The sequence below is a fragment of the Spinacia oleracea genome, chromosome 4 (genome assembly GCF_020520425.1).
Source record: "Spinacia oleracea cultivar Varoflay chromosome 4, BTI_SOV_V1, whole genome shotgun sequence".
Classification (NCBI taxonomy): Eukaryota; Viridiplantae; Streptophyta; class Magnoliopsida; order Caryophyllales; family Amaranthaceae; genus Spinacia; species Spinacia oleracea.
In genome coordinates, this window is record NC_079490.1 from 141,656,161 (window position 1) to 141,673,602 (window position 17,442).

General features: G+C 35.2%; 2 protein-coding genes across 13 annotated transcripts; one reads left to right on the forward strand and one right to left on the reverse strand.

The window, feature by feature from the left end:
- Nucleotides 1–6: 6 nt before the first annotated feature.
- Nucleotides 7–8,437, reverse strand: LOC110797981 (protein FAR-RED IMPAIRED RESPONSE 1). Of its 12 annotated transcripts, none has more exons than XM_056826931.1 (11): nucleotides 8,247–8,437; nucleotides 5,211–7,425; nucleotides 5,069–5,125; nucleotides 4,841–4,909; nucleotides 4,698–4,766; nucleotides 4,550–4,618; nucleotides 4,406–4,453; nucleotides 4,218–4,322; nucleotides 3,252–3,316; nucleotides 2,915–2,986; nucleotides 7–376 (listed from the first exon to the last, which is right to left on the reverse strand). In XM_056826931.1, exons 2-8 carry the CDS (start codon nucleotides 7,365–7,367, stop codon nucleotides 4,266–4,268), a joined length of 2,526 nt encoding a protein of 841 aa, XP_056682909.1. In that variant the 5' UTR covers nucleotides 7,368–7,425; nucleotides 8,247–8,437; the 3' UTR covers nucleotides 7–376; nucleotides 2,915–2,986; nucleotides 3,252–3,316; nucleotides 4,218–4,265. The 12 variants fall into 12 exon arrangements, with proteins under 12 accessions (XP_056682909.1, XP_056682905.1, XP_056682907.1 ...); XM_056826927.1 differs by having other exon boundaries at nucleotides 2,915–2,999; XM_056826929.1 differs by having other exon boundaries at nucleotides 2,915–2,999; nucleotides 3,252–3,354.
- Nucleotides 8,438–11,488: 3,051 nt separating this feature from the next.
- Nucleotides 11,489–11,920, forward strand: LOC130471960 (uncharacterized). The gene has a single exon (XM_056842331.1). The coding sequence runs from the start codon at nucleotides 11,489–11,491 to the stop codon at nucleotides 11,918–11,920; it is 432 nt and encodes a 143-aa protein (XP_056698309.1).
- The last annotated feature ends 5,522 nt before the right edge of the window (nucleotides 11,921–17,442 follow it).

Sequence of the window (17,442 nt, forward strand, 5' to 3'; positions counted from 1 at the left end):
CCCAAATCAAAATTAAACTGCTACAGCCAGCAGAGCATATACTAAAACCATCAAAAGCTACAGTTTACAAACAAGATCAATTAAACTCAAAACAGTAATGATACTTGTCATCTCATCTGAGCTTCTGCAAGAAACTTCAAACAAAGTATTGTTACCAACAGCTTCATGAGCAGACAGCATTGCTTGCCATACATGACAGATATAAATTATGTTTGCCACCACTTCTTCTCCTGCATTTTATTGCCCAAGCCATTTTCTGTAGTGAAGCTACCTAAAAACCCAACTTGGCTAACATTCTCAGATTCTGCACCAGAGCCACAAAAATAGCAGTGCAGTGACTACCTTCCAATCCAACAGACTATCCAAAGTAGGCAACCTGTTCCAAACCGCAAGCAAAGAAATGAATAAACTTCTAGTTTTTGGAACTCTTACTCCAAGGGACTTTAGCATGAGTACCAAGCAAGGCCCATACATCTTTTTAAAAGAAAATACTCCAATAGGACCACCTGAGTCATTAACCGACTGAAACTCTGGAAAATCTTTTTAAGATCCCAAACCTACTCAAAGAACCGATAAATTGTCTAAGGATCTACCCTTCATAAATGCCCTTAAGACCATTAGAAGTTCCTTACTATGCTCCCCTTAATGCAGTTTTGTGGCTCATAATAGTTTTTTTAACAATGCATGTTATTTGGCTCTTGCTAGCATCAGAAGGATAATAAAAAACTTACGTTTAGAAGAAATCTAGATTTCTGTAAAAGATTACAAGATAATCATGAAACACGATGGCACCTGTTCACACCCACCTAACAGTCACCCCTCTTATATTAGAAATCAATGAATAAATCCTGCTTCATCAGCAAGCTATAAATAATTGACACAGATTTCATCTTATTAGGACTTGTCAAATCTGTTGACCGTGTCCGTCTTGGGTTGGCTAAACTGGTAAACTCGATTACTCGGGTTACTATCAGGGCAAACATTTCACAATTGATTTTTTAGGTTATTTCTGGTTTGGGGTTGAGAATTGTGTTCAAGAGTTTAGAATTGTCAGGCAGGCTGTGATTATGTTTTCACCAGGTATTATTATGACAGTTCAACCTATCTAAAGTCACTGCATGTAGTGACTTTTTTAGAAAGCAAAACAGAGAAGGCACTTCTGCAACTTGAATTCTGACCCCTCTGAAATTCCGACTCTTTAGGTTGCAACTTCCAGTGACGTGATAATTGATAATACAAATAACTTTATGCAAGTATGGCTAACTGCAGGACCAGATGAATCAGCCATCACTACCTCCCTCCTACCCAACCCAACAAATAAAAGAGAAACTGCAGGGCCAAATGCGAGGAGAAAAATCAAATCTCATGGAGTTCTTCAAAGGACATATGGTTCTCAAAACATAACTGCCTATGACCTCCTCAAATTCGGCTCTAGAAGGAATTTTGTTTGTCGGGTTGCCTATCATTGAGTCTCTGAAGTAGTCTGAAGGGCTCAAGGGGATGAGTCTCTTCTGCTAAAAGTGGAGCTAAAAGTTCTTAACTAACGTAAGAACTTAATTGCTAAGAGTATGATATAGAAAGAATAATAGAAGGTTGTTAAGATCTGAAATCAAAATTTAGATTCCGAGAAAATAAACAGCGATTCAAACACAGTGCTTCACACGCATTATTTTCTACCCAACTGAACTTTCAAACAGACCTTTAGTTTATCATAGATACCAAGTACATATACAGACAGCTAAAGGACACCAACAGAACCTGGATCCTTACAGCAAGCCATGGAATTCTATGAGAAGGTCCTTACAGTTATGAATTACCTTTCAGGCTTTCAGAATGCTTTTTGCCGAGACTACTATAGTGCAGGTATCATCTAGGACCCACATAATTTACAGGGGAAAAAAAATCATTACTTCATACTTAAATGTTCTTATATCACAGACCTTAATAAAATGAATCACATTAGCCAGTTGGCAATGAACTGATGACAGTGAGTGGATGACCCATTTTGGATCCTCTAACAACTTAGCAAGTAGGGATACATTTTCTTAGAAGTATCTTTTGGGCCTTTTGGCGTCCAAAGAATTAAGATTACATCCACATACCACAAGTTACATAAGTTGTTACAAAGGAGGGTTATTTTGTTCCGGAAAACTGGTTTTCCCAAGTTATCTTAATTTCCGCAGGGAAACTGTACAACTAAGTAGGGAAATCGTCATCCTCAGAAAAGGTTCTATACATTCGACGTGGTCATAGGAAAGAACAAGACATCCATCCCCATCTTCACCTGTCATTGTCATGCCGAACCTCAGGAGACCCCACTATTGCAGATTATATAATCAGGTTGTCTCACCACCAACAGCCATGAAAAAATCCGCAAAATAAAATGATAGTTTTGCGGCCATGTCCTTTAAGGAGTTATCCCACTGTACACTAAAAAAAACTATGCTTATTTACTTCAATTTAAGCATTCCTTTGGCCTTCCAGGTTTACTAACCCTCTGCAGACAGTTTTTTTTCCTACTAATATGATCCCAACATTCTGTCAAGGGATTGATTGTAAGTAAACAAGTAATACGAAGCATATAACTTCCCTACTTTTTATACTTTCTGAAGCTTATCTTAGTAGTTTCTTCAGTAGTTTTAAGCGATTGTATAATTACATCAAATGAAATGCATTATGCATTTTGGATTTCATAATTCTTAGCTGGATCTGGCAAAGAAAAATATTCCTTAGCTATGAAACAGGTACTTGTATAGAAAGCAAAATCCAAAAGGCATCACTCATGCAAGCAAACACCATTTGGTTAAATATTTCTACTACAATACATTCGGACCATTTCATAGTAAAAACTAGCTATCACACTGTTTATAGTAGTCAAGAAATTTGCAAATGAGATTTCGAAATGGATACTTACAGGAACCAACGGAAGCCATGATAGATGGATAAATATGAATGAGTCAGTATAATGGTGAAATTGACCCCAACCCTGAATTTGCATTCTTAATCAAGAATAGAAGAACATTATGAGGACTCCCATGAGATTATCAATATTTTGCAAGAAAATTACCACAATATTAAGAAAAAGAATCAAACAAAAACAGAGGACACAAATCGATGGAAAAAATGAGTATAAAGTAGGGAAAATAAGGAGAAACCACTATGAATATAGGTGCAAATGACAAAATGGGGCAAAAAGAATGTTTACTTAGGGAGGGAGATGGACGGTTGGGTTAAGACTTAAGAGGATATACCTGAGGCAGGTTTTGTATTTTCTCCTCAAAATGGATGTGACATGGAACTCTACAGCTGTTCCTCTCTGAAACGAAATCCCCATAGAAACATGATATTACCTTTCTGTGATAACATAGAACTTTAGAAATTCTGATTGCCAGAAATAGCAGCAACAAAAGATATAACAAAGCAGAAACAATAACTGATTACTGTTTATGTTGGTTAAGAGAAATTCTATGTTTAGCCCCAAGATTGTGCAGTGTTTCCCAATCTTGTGGACAAAATGGTCACTTCATGTTGTTTAGTTTCATCCAGCATATGGATCCAACTTCACACAATCACACCTTTGATATGTTGAGAAGTGATTCAATATGTTGCCAAAGATGGGTACTGCAGAGTATATTTTACTATGTTACTCAGAGTCATCAAGAAAGCCCGGACCAGAATTCAATGTCTGACACAGATACATCTAGTTTTTAAGTTTCTACTATATTTTTGAAGGTTCACACAATCACATCGACACATGTGATTGTGTGAAAAGGTAGGTGAAAAATCCTAGTAACATAAGAAGGGTTCATATACTTGTTATAACTTAAAGAAATTTGGAATAACAATTTTATCCCCAAGATAGGACAGAACTACTTCAAAATCCCTCCTAAACCTATACCCTCTTTGGTTCTTTGGTTGATGGTCTTCTTGCCTTGATCAAGCTTCCTCTGGAGTCATCCTATCATCATTCATCAACACAATTTTATATTGTATGAGCAACTTGTACTTACTAATCATGTCTCTCCTGGATCCTAAATCTTCCCATCCCCCAAGGGCTCAAATGTTGGGTATATGGAAGTTGAAAAGAAAATCATAAATTTGAAAAGAACCCACAAGATACAACGAACTTCAAATGATGAAAGAACTGATCAGTCTATAGCATACAAGTTCATAGTTGTTACGGAGTACCTCAAATAATAACGAGGGTCAGAGAATACCCTTTGAAGATATCTACAACTTGACCAATGCACGAAGATTTCTCTTTCTCAAGTGTGCCTAGCAGCATCTCCACGTAATTGTGTAGATCTTAAATTATTGTCGTCCTGATATAAGTTTAAAACACTAAGGTAAGAATCATGTAATCATACTAATCCGTATTTACAAACACATCATCTAATAAAGTTACCTGTAAGCTGTAAGAGAAGCTAGATGATGATCGAAAATCCAAATGTCCCTACAAAGTATGAAAATTAAGCTGGAGGATTCTTTCCGGGGGGGATGTCACAGAACATATAAATTTGCGTTATTAGAATATAATTCAAGAGAATACCAGCCCATGTACACTTTGTTCAGCCTCAAAAAACCCTTCATGGTTTGGTCCTAAGGAGTTCAATTGTCCCTGCATCATTTAGAACAGGTTAGGAAAAAGAAAAACCATAATTTCCAAAATTACCATACAAACTTTTGTCATCACATACCAGCCCTTGTATACTTTCTTGATCAACATAGTAACTATCATGTGGTGGCTCCATTAAGTTCAGCTGTACCTGTAATTTTGATATATTATTTGCAAAACTTTAAAATTGCTTTGCATGAAACTCTGAAAGGTGACTTGCAATACCAGTCCTGGCACATTCTGTTGCGAGCCATAGTAATTATTGAGAGACATCCCATCAGAGGTTAAACTTTCCTACAAGTACCAACGATGTATAAGTAAACCAGAGTCCGAAGTGCATATTTACATAATCCAACAAAACTAAAATTTCAGGCAGAAAGCACCATATTTGTTTTCACTTGATAAACCCCAAATCGTGTATAACTAAATTGGTAAAATAGGTAAAGGACAAACCAGTTGATGCAAATTGTCCTCAGCATCAGTCAGCATGACATCTGTTTCTGAGGTAACCTGCACGACAAGACTAGCTGTAATCCATTCTACACCACAACCGCAACACCATAACACATTAATTAACCCCAACTTACAAATATACCTTCCTCTTCTTCACTGCATTCTTTTTTTTGCTTGTTCTAGTTGACATATTTCCCTGATATGGTTCAACAATATCATGAGCACAAAAGGTGTCCCCAACTTCAATAGCGTTTCTATTCATATTATTCACACTAACACAATTTTTCAAAGTATCCACCAGTGTTCGCAAGGAAATATTGTGACTTTCTTGAGTTAAAGATCCTTCTTCACTCAGTTCAATGGCTTGCTTACACAAGGCCACATAACGCTGTGCCCTGGTCTGCAAACGATCAGTTCCTTCTACCATCAATTGCCTAGTTTTTGCATCTTTTGTCCACCTCCTTAATATGTACTGAGATGGTATGCTAGAGATACCACAAATTTGGAGAACAAGCATAGCATGTCTACACAAAAAACCCCTGTACTCAAATGAACGACATAAACACGACACCTGAGAATTTGTTTCATCCCATGCTACAAAAAAAGTTTCATCTTTTTCACAGTCATCCACTCGATAAGTTATGGATGTTCCATCTTCACCGTCTTTCTTAGGATGACAGCCAACCACACCCAGAACTTCGACCTGAAATTTTTTGAATATTGCATGTGTATATATAGTTGACATTTGTTTTTCCCAGGGTGAAGGAGATTTCAGAGCAGGTTGCTTGTTACACGTGTCAAAATCTGCAATAGCCTCTTCCTCATACCTATTCTGCAGAATTGCACCATATTGTTTCACAAACTCTTTCAAAGTAAGTTTTCTTTGAATATATTTGTCGAAAAATGAATTTACACTTTCAGTTCGATGAGGGGGGGACATTCCAGCCAGGAAGATGTCACTTATGTACAGAGGAACCCATTTCTTACGATCTTCGTACAATGACCTTATCCAATCATCTTCCTGAAGATCAAACCTACCAACCATTTTCCACCATCTCAACTCAAATTGTTCATCCGTCCATGACTTAAATATGCACTTATTGAATTTTCCAGTAAAATTTTCGTGTCGTTTAGTGACGTGTGCAAGATTTTCTGGGAACTTCTCCAGAACATTACACAGATGAAAGCAATGGCGTGTATTAGGAAAGACTTCTTGGATGGCAGATTTTATAGATGGATGCTGGTCAGTGATAATCACCTGGGGTGCACTCCCACCCATCGCTCTGAGCCAAGTCTTCAGCAACCAAACAAATGTTGATGTCAGCTCCTCTGCAATCAATGCACAGCCAAGCAACATCGTCTGAAAGTGATGGTTCACCCCCACAAAGAGAACAAGTGGCAACTTGTCATTTGTCCTTATATATGAGGTGTCAAGAGAGACAACATCACTAAAACTTGTATAGTCACTCCTACTTTTAGCATCAACCCAGAAGAAATTCCTAAGATATTGTTCTTCATTCAAATCTATTGCATAAAAGAATTTAGGATTTTCTTTCTTGACACACATGAAGTAATCAAGTAAGAATTGGGCATCTCCTTCATCTAGAACTAAGTGATTACCTTTGTCAAGTTGAGAACCAAGTGCATGCCTTAGGGATCCATGATTAAAAAAACTAGCAGACTGTCTTGACATATCAACAAACATCTTTTTTGTTCGTTCACTAACAGCATGTAATATATCAACATTATTCTTCTCAACCAATTTCACATTTCTGTGAATACGAAAATAATATGCAAGTGCTGGTAAAAGTTCATGGTTATGCTCCTTTATGAACTCGTGTATGACCCATTTCCCATGCTTGCTTCTCTTGACATGCATGCTAGCCTTACAATCAGTCTTCTTAATGCCAGACCGCCGGCTACTACCAACATCAGATTCTGGAGTGACTCCATATCTGGAGCACGCAAACTTTGCATCGATAAAATCTTTCGATTTCTTTGAACGTCGACTATTCTTTATTGAGGTCGTGAATCCCATAGATTTAGCATATTCTTGGTAGAACTTGTACGCAGCTTCATGCGACTCAAACTGAAGGTCATTGTCTGGCCCAATTTCAATGTCTCCTTCAAGAAGAAAACTGTTTGTCGCACACGTACCAGCTCCTCCATCACGATCATGTACCACACTGACAAGATCGACCATATTTCTACTAGCACCTTCACCATGACAAATGTCTTCCCTTTGATCAACCACACTACTGGCAGCACCAGGGTGGCAATCAGTTGGTCTCAAGTCCATCAATGAGTTTTTAACAATCTTTCTCTACAAGAAAAAAGCCAGATCCTAACAAAGCTTCCTGGAGATAACACTAACATTATAAAGGGAAAGACAAAACAGAGGGGGAAACCAAAGTAACACAACAAGCTACCACATTTTCAAATCTTTAAATATTTGGAGAACACGGAAGCAAGATTCAAATCAACAATGTGCTGCCAGTTAATGAATATGAACTGCTAGGGCACTGTCACCTATGAACACAATTTTCATCAAAATCCAAAACAGGAAACTCCAAAACTCTGAAATTCAATAATGAGTTATGACAATATGACATAAAAATATACCCATACAAAAATAATGAAATAATTAGATCTCCTGCTGCTAAATTAGCATCTCAATGGAGTCCCATATGACCTAATTTAAAATCAGAGAACAAAAGGTGACCCCCCAATTCGAAACAGTCAAGTTCTAATAAACTCCCCAGTCCCCATACCACTACATATCCTTACAAAATTCTACAGTCAAATAAAAATCCGCCAAAAAGAGAAAATTTATTAGCCCAAAATCAGAGCAAAATAAACCAAAATTAAATTTCTTTGCTAAACCTTAACCGCCCCCCACTAGCCAAGTAATCTTGTCTAAAACCAAATTGCTTACATTAAACAATAAACTTATTGCTAAATTTCCACTCTAAATTTCCTCTAGAATTCTATAAAATTACTGAATTTGTAAATCCCAGGAACTTTAGACAAAAGATAAACATTAATCACGCTCCAAAAGAGTGCAAACTTAGAGGAGAAACATAATACGACATACAAAATCTATTCATTTTAGAGATGAGAAACCCTAATTATGAATAATAGGAATTTAATTTGGAGATTTGTCATGAAGTTTGCTCACCTGAATGCTTCAATTGGAAGGCTCCATTGCGTTAAAACTGATCATTTGCTGACGACAATTGACAAATGATTATAAGTATGATTTCAGAGTTTTATCTTATTTTCTTTTGCGGGGAAAAGATACTGATTTCTCCACCTATTTTTCCACTTTCCAAATTTATGGGTAGCTCATATTCTATTTTATCAGGTTCTTTTTTATTTTTTTATTTTGTGAAAGTAAACCAAGGGAGAAAAATATTAGGAGACCCTCAAATCCTCAAAACGAGGAGAATTGGTGTGCAAGGGCATCTACATACCACCACTTTAAATATGACAACTCATAAATTTCACTATAAAAGGAGGGGGAAAAGTAATATGTAAAAGAGTATTTGGGCGGTTAAAATTTTCAGCATTTTGCGATTTGGCTGACATCTTGAGCGGGAATATTTTTGGATAGTATTTTGAGTGGGAAAGATTATATTAAAAAAAATTCAAGCTTTCTTAAGTTTACGTGGCGGTTACAGCAAAATGCAAATGCTACTGTATCTCTTTCTAAGTTTTCCTCTTCCTTTATTTTCATCCATTTGCCATTAATAACCAGAGAAACCTAAGTATTGGGATAATGTGGTACTCCCTCCATCTTGAAATACTCGCAGCGTTTTGACTTTTTATACTATTCTCACAATTCACTTTGATCTTATTTTATTTCTAGTATATGAAAACAAATGTTAATATATAATACTTCCTATGTTCTTATTTACATGACATAATTGGGTTATAGACACTATTCATACAAGCTCATTTGACTTCATTTTGTGATTTATACTTAAGAAAAAACATAGTCGTATGGGGTCTTATGAGATCCGTCTCAATAAATATTTTTTAAATACCAACTTGTTATAATTTTTTCTTATCCATAATTGAAGATATTAGTGTTTGAAATCGTGCATTGGCAAACGTGCCTAAATAATTGTGTCATTTTAAAAAAAAACGGAGGAAGTATATTGTTTGCTCCATCTATATCTTACTTCCTCCGTCTTTTAATACTCGCAACATTTGTTAGTTTCCCGCATGCCAATGCACAACTTTGATCATTTATATCTTAAATTCTCTTTATGCAAAAATTATAAAAAGTTGATATTTTGAAAATACACATTGAGACGAATCTAACAAGATCCCACATGACTATGTTTTATCTTATACAAAAAGCACTAAGAATAGTCAAAGTAAATTATATGAATAGTGGCAAAAATCTAAACGTTGCGAGTATTAAAAGACGGAGGAAGTACTATATATTTTCAAAATATTAATATTTTATAAATTTTTATAATATATAGTTCAAGATATTGGTGGTCAAGTTTTGCATTAACAAGCGTGTCCAGTCAAATCAGTGCGAGTATTCCGTGACGGAGGGAGTAAAAGACTACAACAAGTCTTGAAGTGAGCTTGAAATCCAAGACTCAATCAAGACTCACTTAAGACTCCACTTTTTCTCCAACCAAATCAAATTATAACACATCATCATGCTAGATCCTATTTAATTATCTTTCTTTCAGGAGTTTAGTTGAGCCTGAGGCGAGTCAGGGGATAATGTATAAAAATAGGGAAAGTCTTGTGTGAGTCGGAATAATGAAAAAGTTAGTGGAAAGCTGATGTGGCAGGGTCTGGAGATTAATTGGGGGTGAGTATGAGAGATAAACACACCCTAAACTAGAGTTTGTAATAACGTTAGTTTGGTAACACTTGGGAAATTATATTGTAGACGCCTACATTTGTCCCTAGTCCCGAAGTAGTGTGTTCGATGATGAAACCAAACACTGCTTGACTAAGCTTTCCTAAGCATGCGACGAACAATCCGTGACTGACTGAAAAATCCAAAACCATACTTCCATTTTTAGAAACTGCTATTTATAGTAACTGCTATGCTTAACTGCTGCCCAGAATGGTAACCGTATAAGATAAATATTCCAGTGATTAAGTACAATTGATCCTTGGATAAAGAATAGGAGTTACATCCCAACCAGTATTCTTAAGGGATAAAACCGTGAGTGAGATTCGGATAAAATAGGATAAGTCAGGAAAAGTGGAAGTAAAACACCAGCGCTAGAAAATTCTAGCGCTTGACACACATGCGCTACAATATTTCCAGCGCACCAAACACAGCGCCAGAATATTTCGGCGCTACAATTTGGTTCTCACCCAATCACACAAAGATAAATTTTTAATCCAGTTGTTAAAATACAGATCTGGCGCTGACTTGCTGAGCGCTATAAAATAACAGCGCTCCTGACAAATCGTGTTTTCCACGCGTTTTTGGACAAGTTCGTTGTGGTTTTCATCGATGATATTCTTGTGATGAAGAAGAGCATGTAGGATACTTAAGGTCAGTGTTGGCTACATTAAGGGAGAATGAGTTGTATGCCAAGTTCTCCAACTGCGAGTTCTGGTTGGAGAAAGTCGCATTCTTAGGAAATTTCGCGTTTAAGCAAGGAGTTGAGGTAGATCCAACAAAGATCAAGGGAGTTAGTGAATGTCCTACACCCAAGAGTGTAGCGGACATTCGAGTTTCTTAGGCTTAGCAGGATATTATAGAAGGTTCGTAAAGGATTTCTTGAGGATAGTTAAGCCTACGACTTCGTTGATGAAGAAAGAGTCTAAGTTTATCTAGACTGACAAGTGCAAAGAGGCATTTCAAATTCTGAAAACCAGTTTAACCTCTACACCAGTGTTGACCTTACCAGATGAGAGTGATTGTTATGGCGTGTATAGTGATGCTTCTACGAATGGATTGGGTTGTGTTTTGATGCAAAACAGAAAGGTGGTTGCCTATGCTTCTCGTCAGTTGAAGCCATATGATGAAAATTACCCTACCCATGACCTAGAACTAGCAACAATTGTCTTCGCATTGAAGATATGGCGGCATTACTTGTATGGTGTGAAATGTAAGATCTACACGGATCACAAGAGTTTGAAGTATATCTTTCCACAAAAGGATTTGAATATGCGCCAAAGAAGGTGGCTAGAGTTGATAGAGGACTACGATTTAGACATCCAGTACCACGAGGGAAAAGAAAATGTAGTTGCGGATGCTCTAAGTAGAAAATCAAGCCATGGAGTGAACTCTCTGGTAGTACCAGACGAGATGTGTAAGGATATGGAAAGGTTAAGCCTGTAGCTTGTAGAAGGTGGTGTTGGAGAATATGTTGCGCGTTCTGACTATTCAACCAACGATCTTTGATGAGATCAAAGAGAACCAAGTAGGAGATGTTAAGTTGGATCGAATCAAAGAGAAAATTTCGCAAGGACATGCAAGAACTAGAATTTAAGATCCACGAGGATGGTAGCTTGAGGTATAAAGGAAGGTGGTGTTTACCACAAAAGTGTGAAGAATTGAAGCAAAAGCTTATGGAGGAAGGTCAAAATACACCATATTCAGTGCACCCAGGAGGTGACAAGTTGTATAAGGACCTTAAGAAGGTGTATTGGTGGCCTAGAATGAAGAATGAAGTCGCTGAATTTGTTTCGCGATGTTTGATCGACTTGCCAGAAAGTCAAAATAGAGCATATAAGACCCAAAGGGAAAGTCCAACCACTACAGATTCCAAGCTGGAAATGAAATTGTATTTCTATGGATTTCGTCACGTGTTTTCCGTGATCGAAAGCAGGAAATGTACCATATGGGTAGTAGTAGATTAGGCTAACCAAGTCAGCAGTGATTATCCCTATGAAAGAGACTTGGAAAATGGAACATTTGGCAAAAGCTTACATCGAGTATGTTGTAAGACTTCATGGAGTTCCGAAGGATATTGTTTCGGGTAGGGATTCTAGATTCCTTTCGAAATTCTAAAGAAGTGTTCAAGATAACTTTGGTACTACATTGAAGATAAGTACAGTATTCCATCCAGCGACAGATGGAAAAACATAAAGGACTATTCAGAGACTCGAAGACATGCTTCGAGCTTACGTCATTGATTTCCAAGGAAGTTGGGAAGAAAGTTTAGACTTGATAGAGTTCTTGTACAGCAATAGTTATCATGCCAGTATTGGAATTGCACCAATTGTAGCATTGTATGGAAAGATATGTAGGACTCCACTATGATGGAGTGACATTAGTGATAAAATTGTTCTAGGTCCTGAAATGATAGAAGATACGATGAACTAAGTGAGAGCTATCCAAGCAAGGATTCAAGCTGCCCAAGATAGGCAGAAGAGCTATGCGGACTTGAAGTGTAGAGAGCAAGAATTTGAAGTAGGGGATAAGGTGTTACTTAAGGTTTCACCTGTAATACCCCATATTTTTAGGCATTTTTATTAATGATTTATGCATTTTTTTTTCAATATATATTTTATATTAAATTATTTTGGAAGGAAATTATTCAAATATTTTGGAGGAAAAATATTTAAATGTTTAAGAGAGAATATTATTTACAAAAACGAATTTAATTTATAATTTTAGGATTTTATTAAATTGAAATCAATTTTGGAGAATTTTTTTTAATCAACTTAAAATTATTTTATAAATTCAAAAATTATTTTAATATTATATAAATTAAGTTTCATATAATAAGATATTTATGGAATAAATTTCGAATTTATTTTGGAAAAATAAATTAATTCTATTTAAAATTAGATTTAAAGAGTTTTACCAACTCAAAATTTCCTAGAAACCATAATTCTTCGAGATAGATTCTGAAACTTTCAGGATAAATCTTAAGTAATTATTAAAGCCTCTGTGTAAAATTTCATGATTTTATCTTTTGTATTTCTATTTAAAATCAATTCTACTCTAAACCGAAAATCACCACAATCATGACTAGATTCAGAATTCTATTCTAGCTTAAACACAAACTTCGATTCTGTCTCTTAGGGTTCTATTATGACCCCAACTCTAATCCTACAAATATAAATACCCCTCCCTCATTCATTATTCACACCAAAAGTTGGGAGATTTCTCATGCCCGCTCTTAAACTTCTTCTTCTACCTCTTTGGCTCTAAACCTTCTTACCTAAAAGCCTAATACCCCCACCACGAAACCCCCGTCGTTCATTCATTTCTGCCAACATCTACCTCTTGGTGCCGTGACTTCCATACCCCCAATTGGTTTCAAAGCCTTCTCTTTTTACGGTCAGTTTTTACTAATTAAACTCTTTTAAATTAATGCCGAAAATTTTAAAAGTGTATTTTTAAACTATGAGTTCAAAATTATGATTAATAATATTTTTTTTATTCATGAATAAATGCATAACTCATGAATTAAATTTAATTCCATTAGATTTATTTTTATTAATTTAATTGTTCAATCAGGAATTAATTAGGATTTTTATTTATTAATTGTTAGGAACTCGTGACTGATCTGTAGTAGGATCAAATTAATCTTTGTGTGAGGTGCTATTTAATCAAGGTAATTGTATCTGGATATATTATTATATAATTTAAATCTATGTATGGTCTGACTATTAACTTCGAATTATTAATTGTTTTCAAATTGAAATTGGGAATCAACGATTTTGAATTGTTTCTTGAGTTGTGAATAATTGTTTGATGATTTTCAAAAGTTTATATAATTTGTTTAATTTTCAAATGATGATGGATTTGTTCAAGTGGTGTTCAAAATATTTGGTTTGATTTTGATGAGTTTTAAATCTTTATTTCAAAATACGTTGTTTTCTTTAAAAATACGTTTGATTATATAAAAGGTGGATTATTGGTTTATCAAAATGTTGGAATTTGATACATTTTTGTACTTTTGTTAAGTCTCAAAGTGGAATGAATTTCTTGGAACTTTTATGTTCATACGCATCACTTGTTGTGTAAGTCGAGGGTCACTTGTTGACTGTTGTTTGGTTAGTACCCCAATGTATAGATTTGTGATGGAATACTAGCTTGGGGTGTGCACATTTAGGAAGGAAGGGGAGATATGAAGAGGTGTTTGATTCTCATATTCTAATTGGAATCTATTTTTGAAAAATTTCTATTTTTGGAACATCGTTATGTTTGGAAAGTTTATATATTTGGAATATTTCTTTTCATAGAATGTTTCTACTTTTAGAAAGTTTCTATTTTGAAAATCTTTATTCTTGAAAATTTTATACTTTTGAAAAGTTACTATTTATGTAAAGTTACTAATTTTGGAAAATAGTCTTCTATGATTTCATTTATGAAACTTTGAATTAAATTGGTTTATGAAAGTATGTTCAAGTATAAATAAATGTTTTACATATCTTGCATATATTTGTACTTTTAGCTTTCGCTAACACGTATTTCCTGCTTGTTTGGCTTGGCCCTGTTTACCTTTTTGGTGAGCCAGTTTTCAGGAACTTGATGTGACAATGTGGCATGCTTTTATCCGGGATTAATGGAGAGTTTCACCTAGTTAGGATTTTGTTTAAGTTGGTTTTTATTTTAAAGATTTGGTTTTCTTAGGGTTTTGATTTTGAATTAATTCGAAAATACATTATTTTTATTTCAATTATTATTATGTAACAAAGAGAAGTATTTTGATTTATTCCGCTGCATTAGTTGAGTTAGTTAGCCTTTAACGTAATCACGTGGCAGTAATACTCCTAAGTTTCTCTCAAGGTTGGTTTTATTTAATTAAATGTTGGTTTTAAGAAGAGAGAAATTTGGGGGTGTTACATCACCAAAGAAAGGAGTCACGAGATTTGGGAAAAGGGAAAGCTTATCCCAAAGTATATAGGACCCTATGAGATCCTAAAGCGAGTGGAAAAGTAGCCAATCAGTTAGCATTGCCAATGGACCTTCATAGAGTTCATAATGTGTTTCATACCTCGAAGTTGAGAAAGTATATCCCAGATAAGTCTCATATGTTGCAACCAGAAACAATTGAGTTAGACTCTAGCTTGACGTATGAGGAAAGACCTGTCAAGATTCTAGACAGCAAAGTGTGCAGTACACGCACGAAGGATGTTAAAATAGTGAAAATTTTATGGTCTAACTAAGAATATGAGGAAGCAACGTGGGACGCAGAAGAGGAAATGAGAAAGAAATAGCCAAAATTATTTTCCGAGGTTAGTTGAGTTACGGGGACGTAACTCGTGTCTTTAAGAAGGGTAGAGTGCGGTGGAATTTCGCGCTTATAAACTAAACTTTTGCTCATTTTAGTCGTTTTGTTGCAAATTGCACTAGAAAGTTGTCTCTTGCACAGTAAGTGTATAAGAAATAGTAGTAGAAGAAGAAAAGTAGCCAAATTTTTTTGGTGAAGTAGAAATCCAACAATTAAGTGAGAATCAAGACATAATATTTCTTTAAAGAAAGCACAATAGTTTCTCCAAGAGAGCATGGTAGTTTTCAAAGAAGCATGAAGTTTTCAAGAAAAGCATAGTACCATTCAAATTTTTCAAAGAAAAGTTGTTTTCAAGACCAAGTTTCGGGACGAAACTTCTTTTATGGAGAAGGGTAGACTATAATACCCAGTATTTTTATTATTTTATAAATATAATTTTAATGTATTTATAGTTTAATAAAACATTTTTAAAGCATTTATATGATTTAATAAATCATATAACTAATTAAAGAGAAATTAATGCATTTAATATTTATATTTAGTTATTAAATATTTAAATGTATTCTAGAAAAGAAAAGATTTTATTTAAATTCCATAAACGAAAATAATTTTATTTAAAAAGATGGAGAAATAAGAATTAGGAAATATGGTAATTTAAGTAGTCTTGGGTTTCTTAAACCTTACTTGAGGCCCAAGTAAGAGTTAGTATAAATACCCAAGGCTTATGGGAAAATTAAACCCTAAAGTTCAATTTGCTTTTTCCTTAATTTTATCCCTCTTCTCTCTCTCTCTCTCTCTCTCTCTCTCTCTCCCCCCCCCCTTGCCGTGTGGACCAAGAAAGAGGACAACAACAGCGGCAGCCAGCCGCCGCCCTCCCTCTGCCGCACTACACTGTCAGTTGCCTTCCCTTGCTGCGCTGCACCGTCGTCACCGCCCATCCTTGTGTGTGAGTGTGTGGGGTTGTGCGCTCCTTCCTTCTCTCTTTTTCAACTTTTTTCGGCTACTTAAAAAAAAAATTCATGCTTTGATTAATTTAATTAATTTCCATATTAGTATTAATGATTAAATTAATTAAAATTTATAGTTTTCATGCATGAATTTTCAGATTAAGTATTTAATTACTTTATGCATGTTTTAAACCCTAAAGTGTGGATTTTTTAATATTTTTATTACATGAATTGCCTAGGGTTTTGACCATGGTGATTAATTAGCATTAACTATGGTTTATTAGGGGTTTTAATGACTTTTAAGGAACTAAAAAGTTGCTGGAAATTTAATTAAGGTTGAATAATAATTATTTATTATTTATTTTAGGAGGAAACTTTGATTGATTAAGTGATTAAGCAAAGTGGTACCTTTGAGAATGTACACAAGGTACGTATATGTGTAGACCTTGCTTATGTGTGTAGTATCATGCGTAGGTTATTATTCAAGTCATATAACATCATGTCATATGTGAATGTAGTGATTATTTGATTCAAGGAAAGAACAATGATGCATATTTTATTATCTATTCGTTTAGTAAAGCATGTTTGTCATTATTTAACTATGCAAGCATGTAGTATGAATTGTGCAAGAGCCTTATTCATGATAGGATCAAGAGAAGTTTATCATTGCATATGCGTCATAGCACCCATGTATTTCAAGAGAAGTTATTATTTGCATGTGAATTATATTATCCATGTAAGTCAAGAAGAAGAATTGTTTGCATGCGAGTCATTGTACCCATGTAAATTCAAGAGTAGCAATAATGCATATGTGTATAGGTACCCATGCTAGGCAATCAAGTTTGATGTCACATGTGTGTCTAGGTACCCTTGTGATCCGACATGATACTGGTAGCGGGCTAGGTCTTGACTACTTAGTAGATGATTGTCTAGTAGTAGTAGAGGAGCATTAATTAATCTGGATAAGCACTAAAATCTCTTGGATTGTATACCTAGAGTGAACATATGTGGGAGGTCCTTAGGAGCAACCCTATGACATCCGCCGTGGTACAAGACGATGTTCCATATGTATTATATATGCGCTGGAATTTCGTCACAGAATTGTGACATAGCTTGGTCTCATGGGTACTTCCTTTGATACTGTCCCTTGTGGACATAGTAGAGAGGAAACCCGGTTCATTGCTTAATCAAATTATCGGAATTTAATATTCCATCAAGAAGAAGGAAAGAAGTTAGTAGAGTCAAG

What these genes read in the sequence shown, in the direction of transcription:
- LOC110797981 (XM_056826922.1), bottom strand. Translation starts at nt 7,367, where the DNA reads ATGGACTTGAGACCAACTGATTGCCACCCTGGTGCTGCCAGTAGTGTG. An exon ending in ATGCAGTGAAGAAGAGGAAG is followed by an intron (nt 5,126 to 5,210) that starts GTATATTTGTAA and finishes CTTGTCGTGCAG; the next exon opens with GTTACCTCAGAAACAGATGT. An exon ending in AACAGAATGTGCCAGGACTG is followed by an intron (nt 4,767 to 4,840) that starts GTATTGCAAGTC and finishes TCAAAATTACAG; the next exon opens with GTACAGCTGAACTTAATGGA.
- LOC130471960 (XM_056842331.1), top strand. Translation starts at nt 11,489, where the DNA reads ATGTTAAGTTGGATCGAATCAAAGAGAAAATTTCGCAAGGACATGCAA.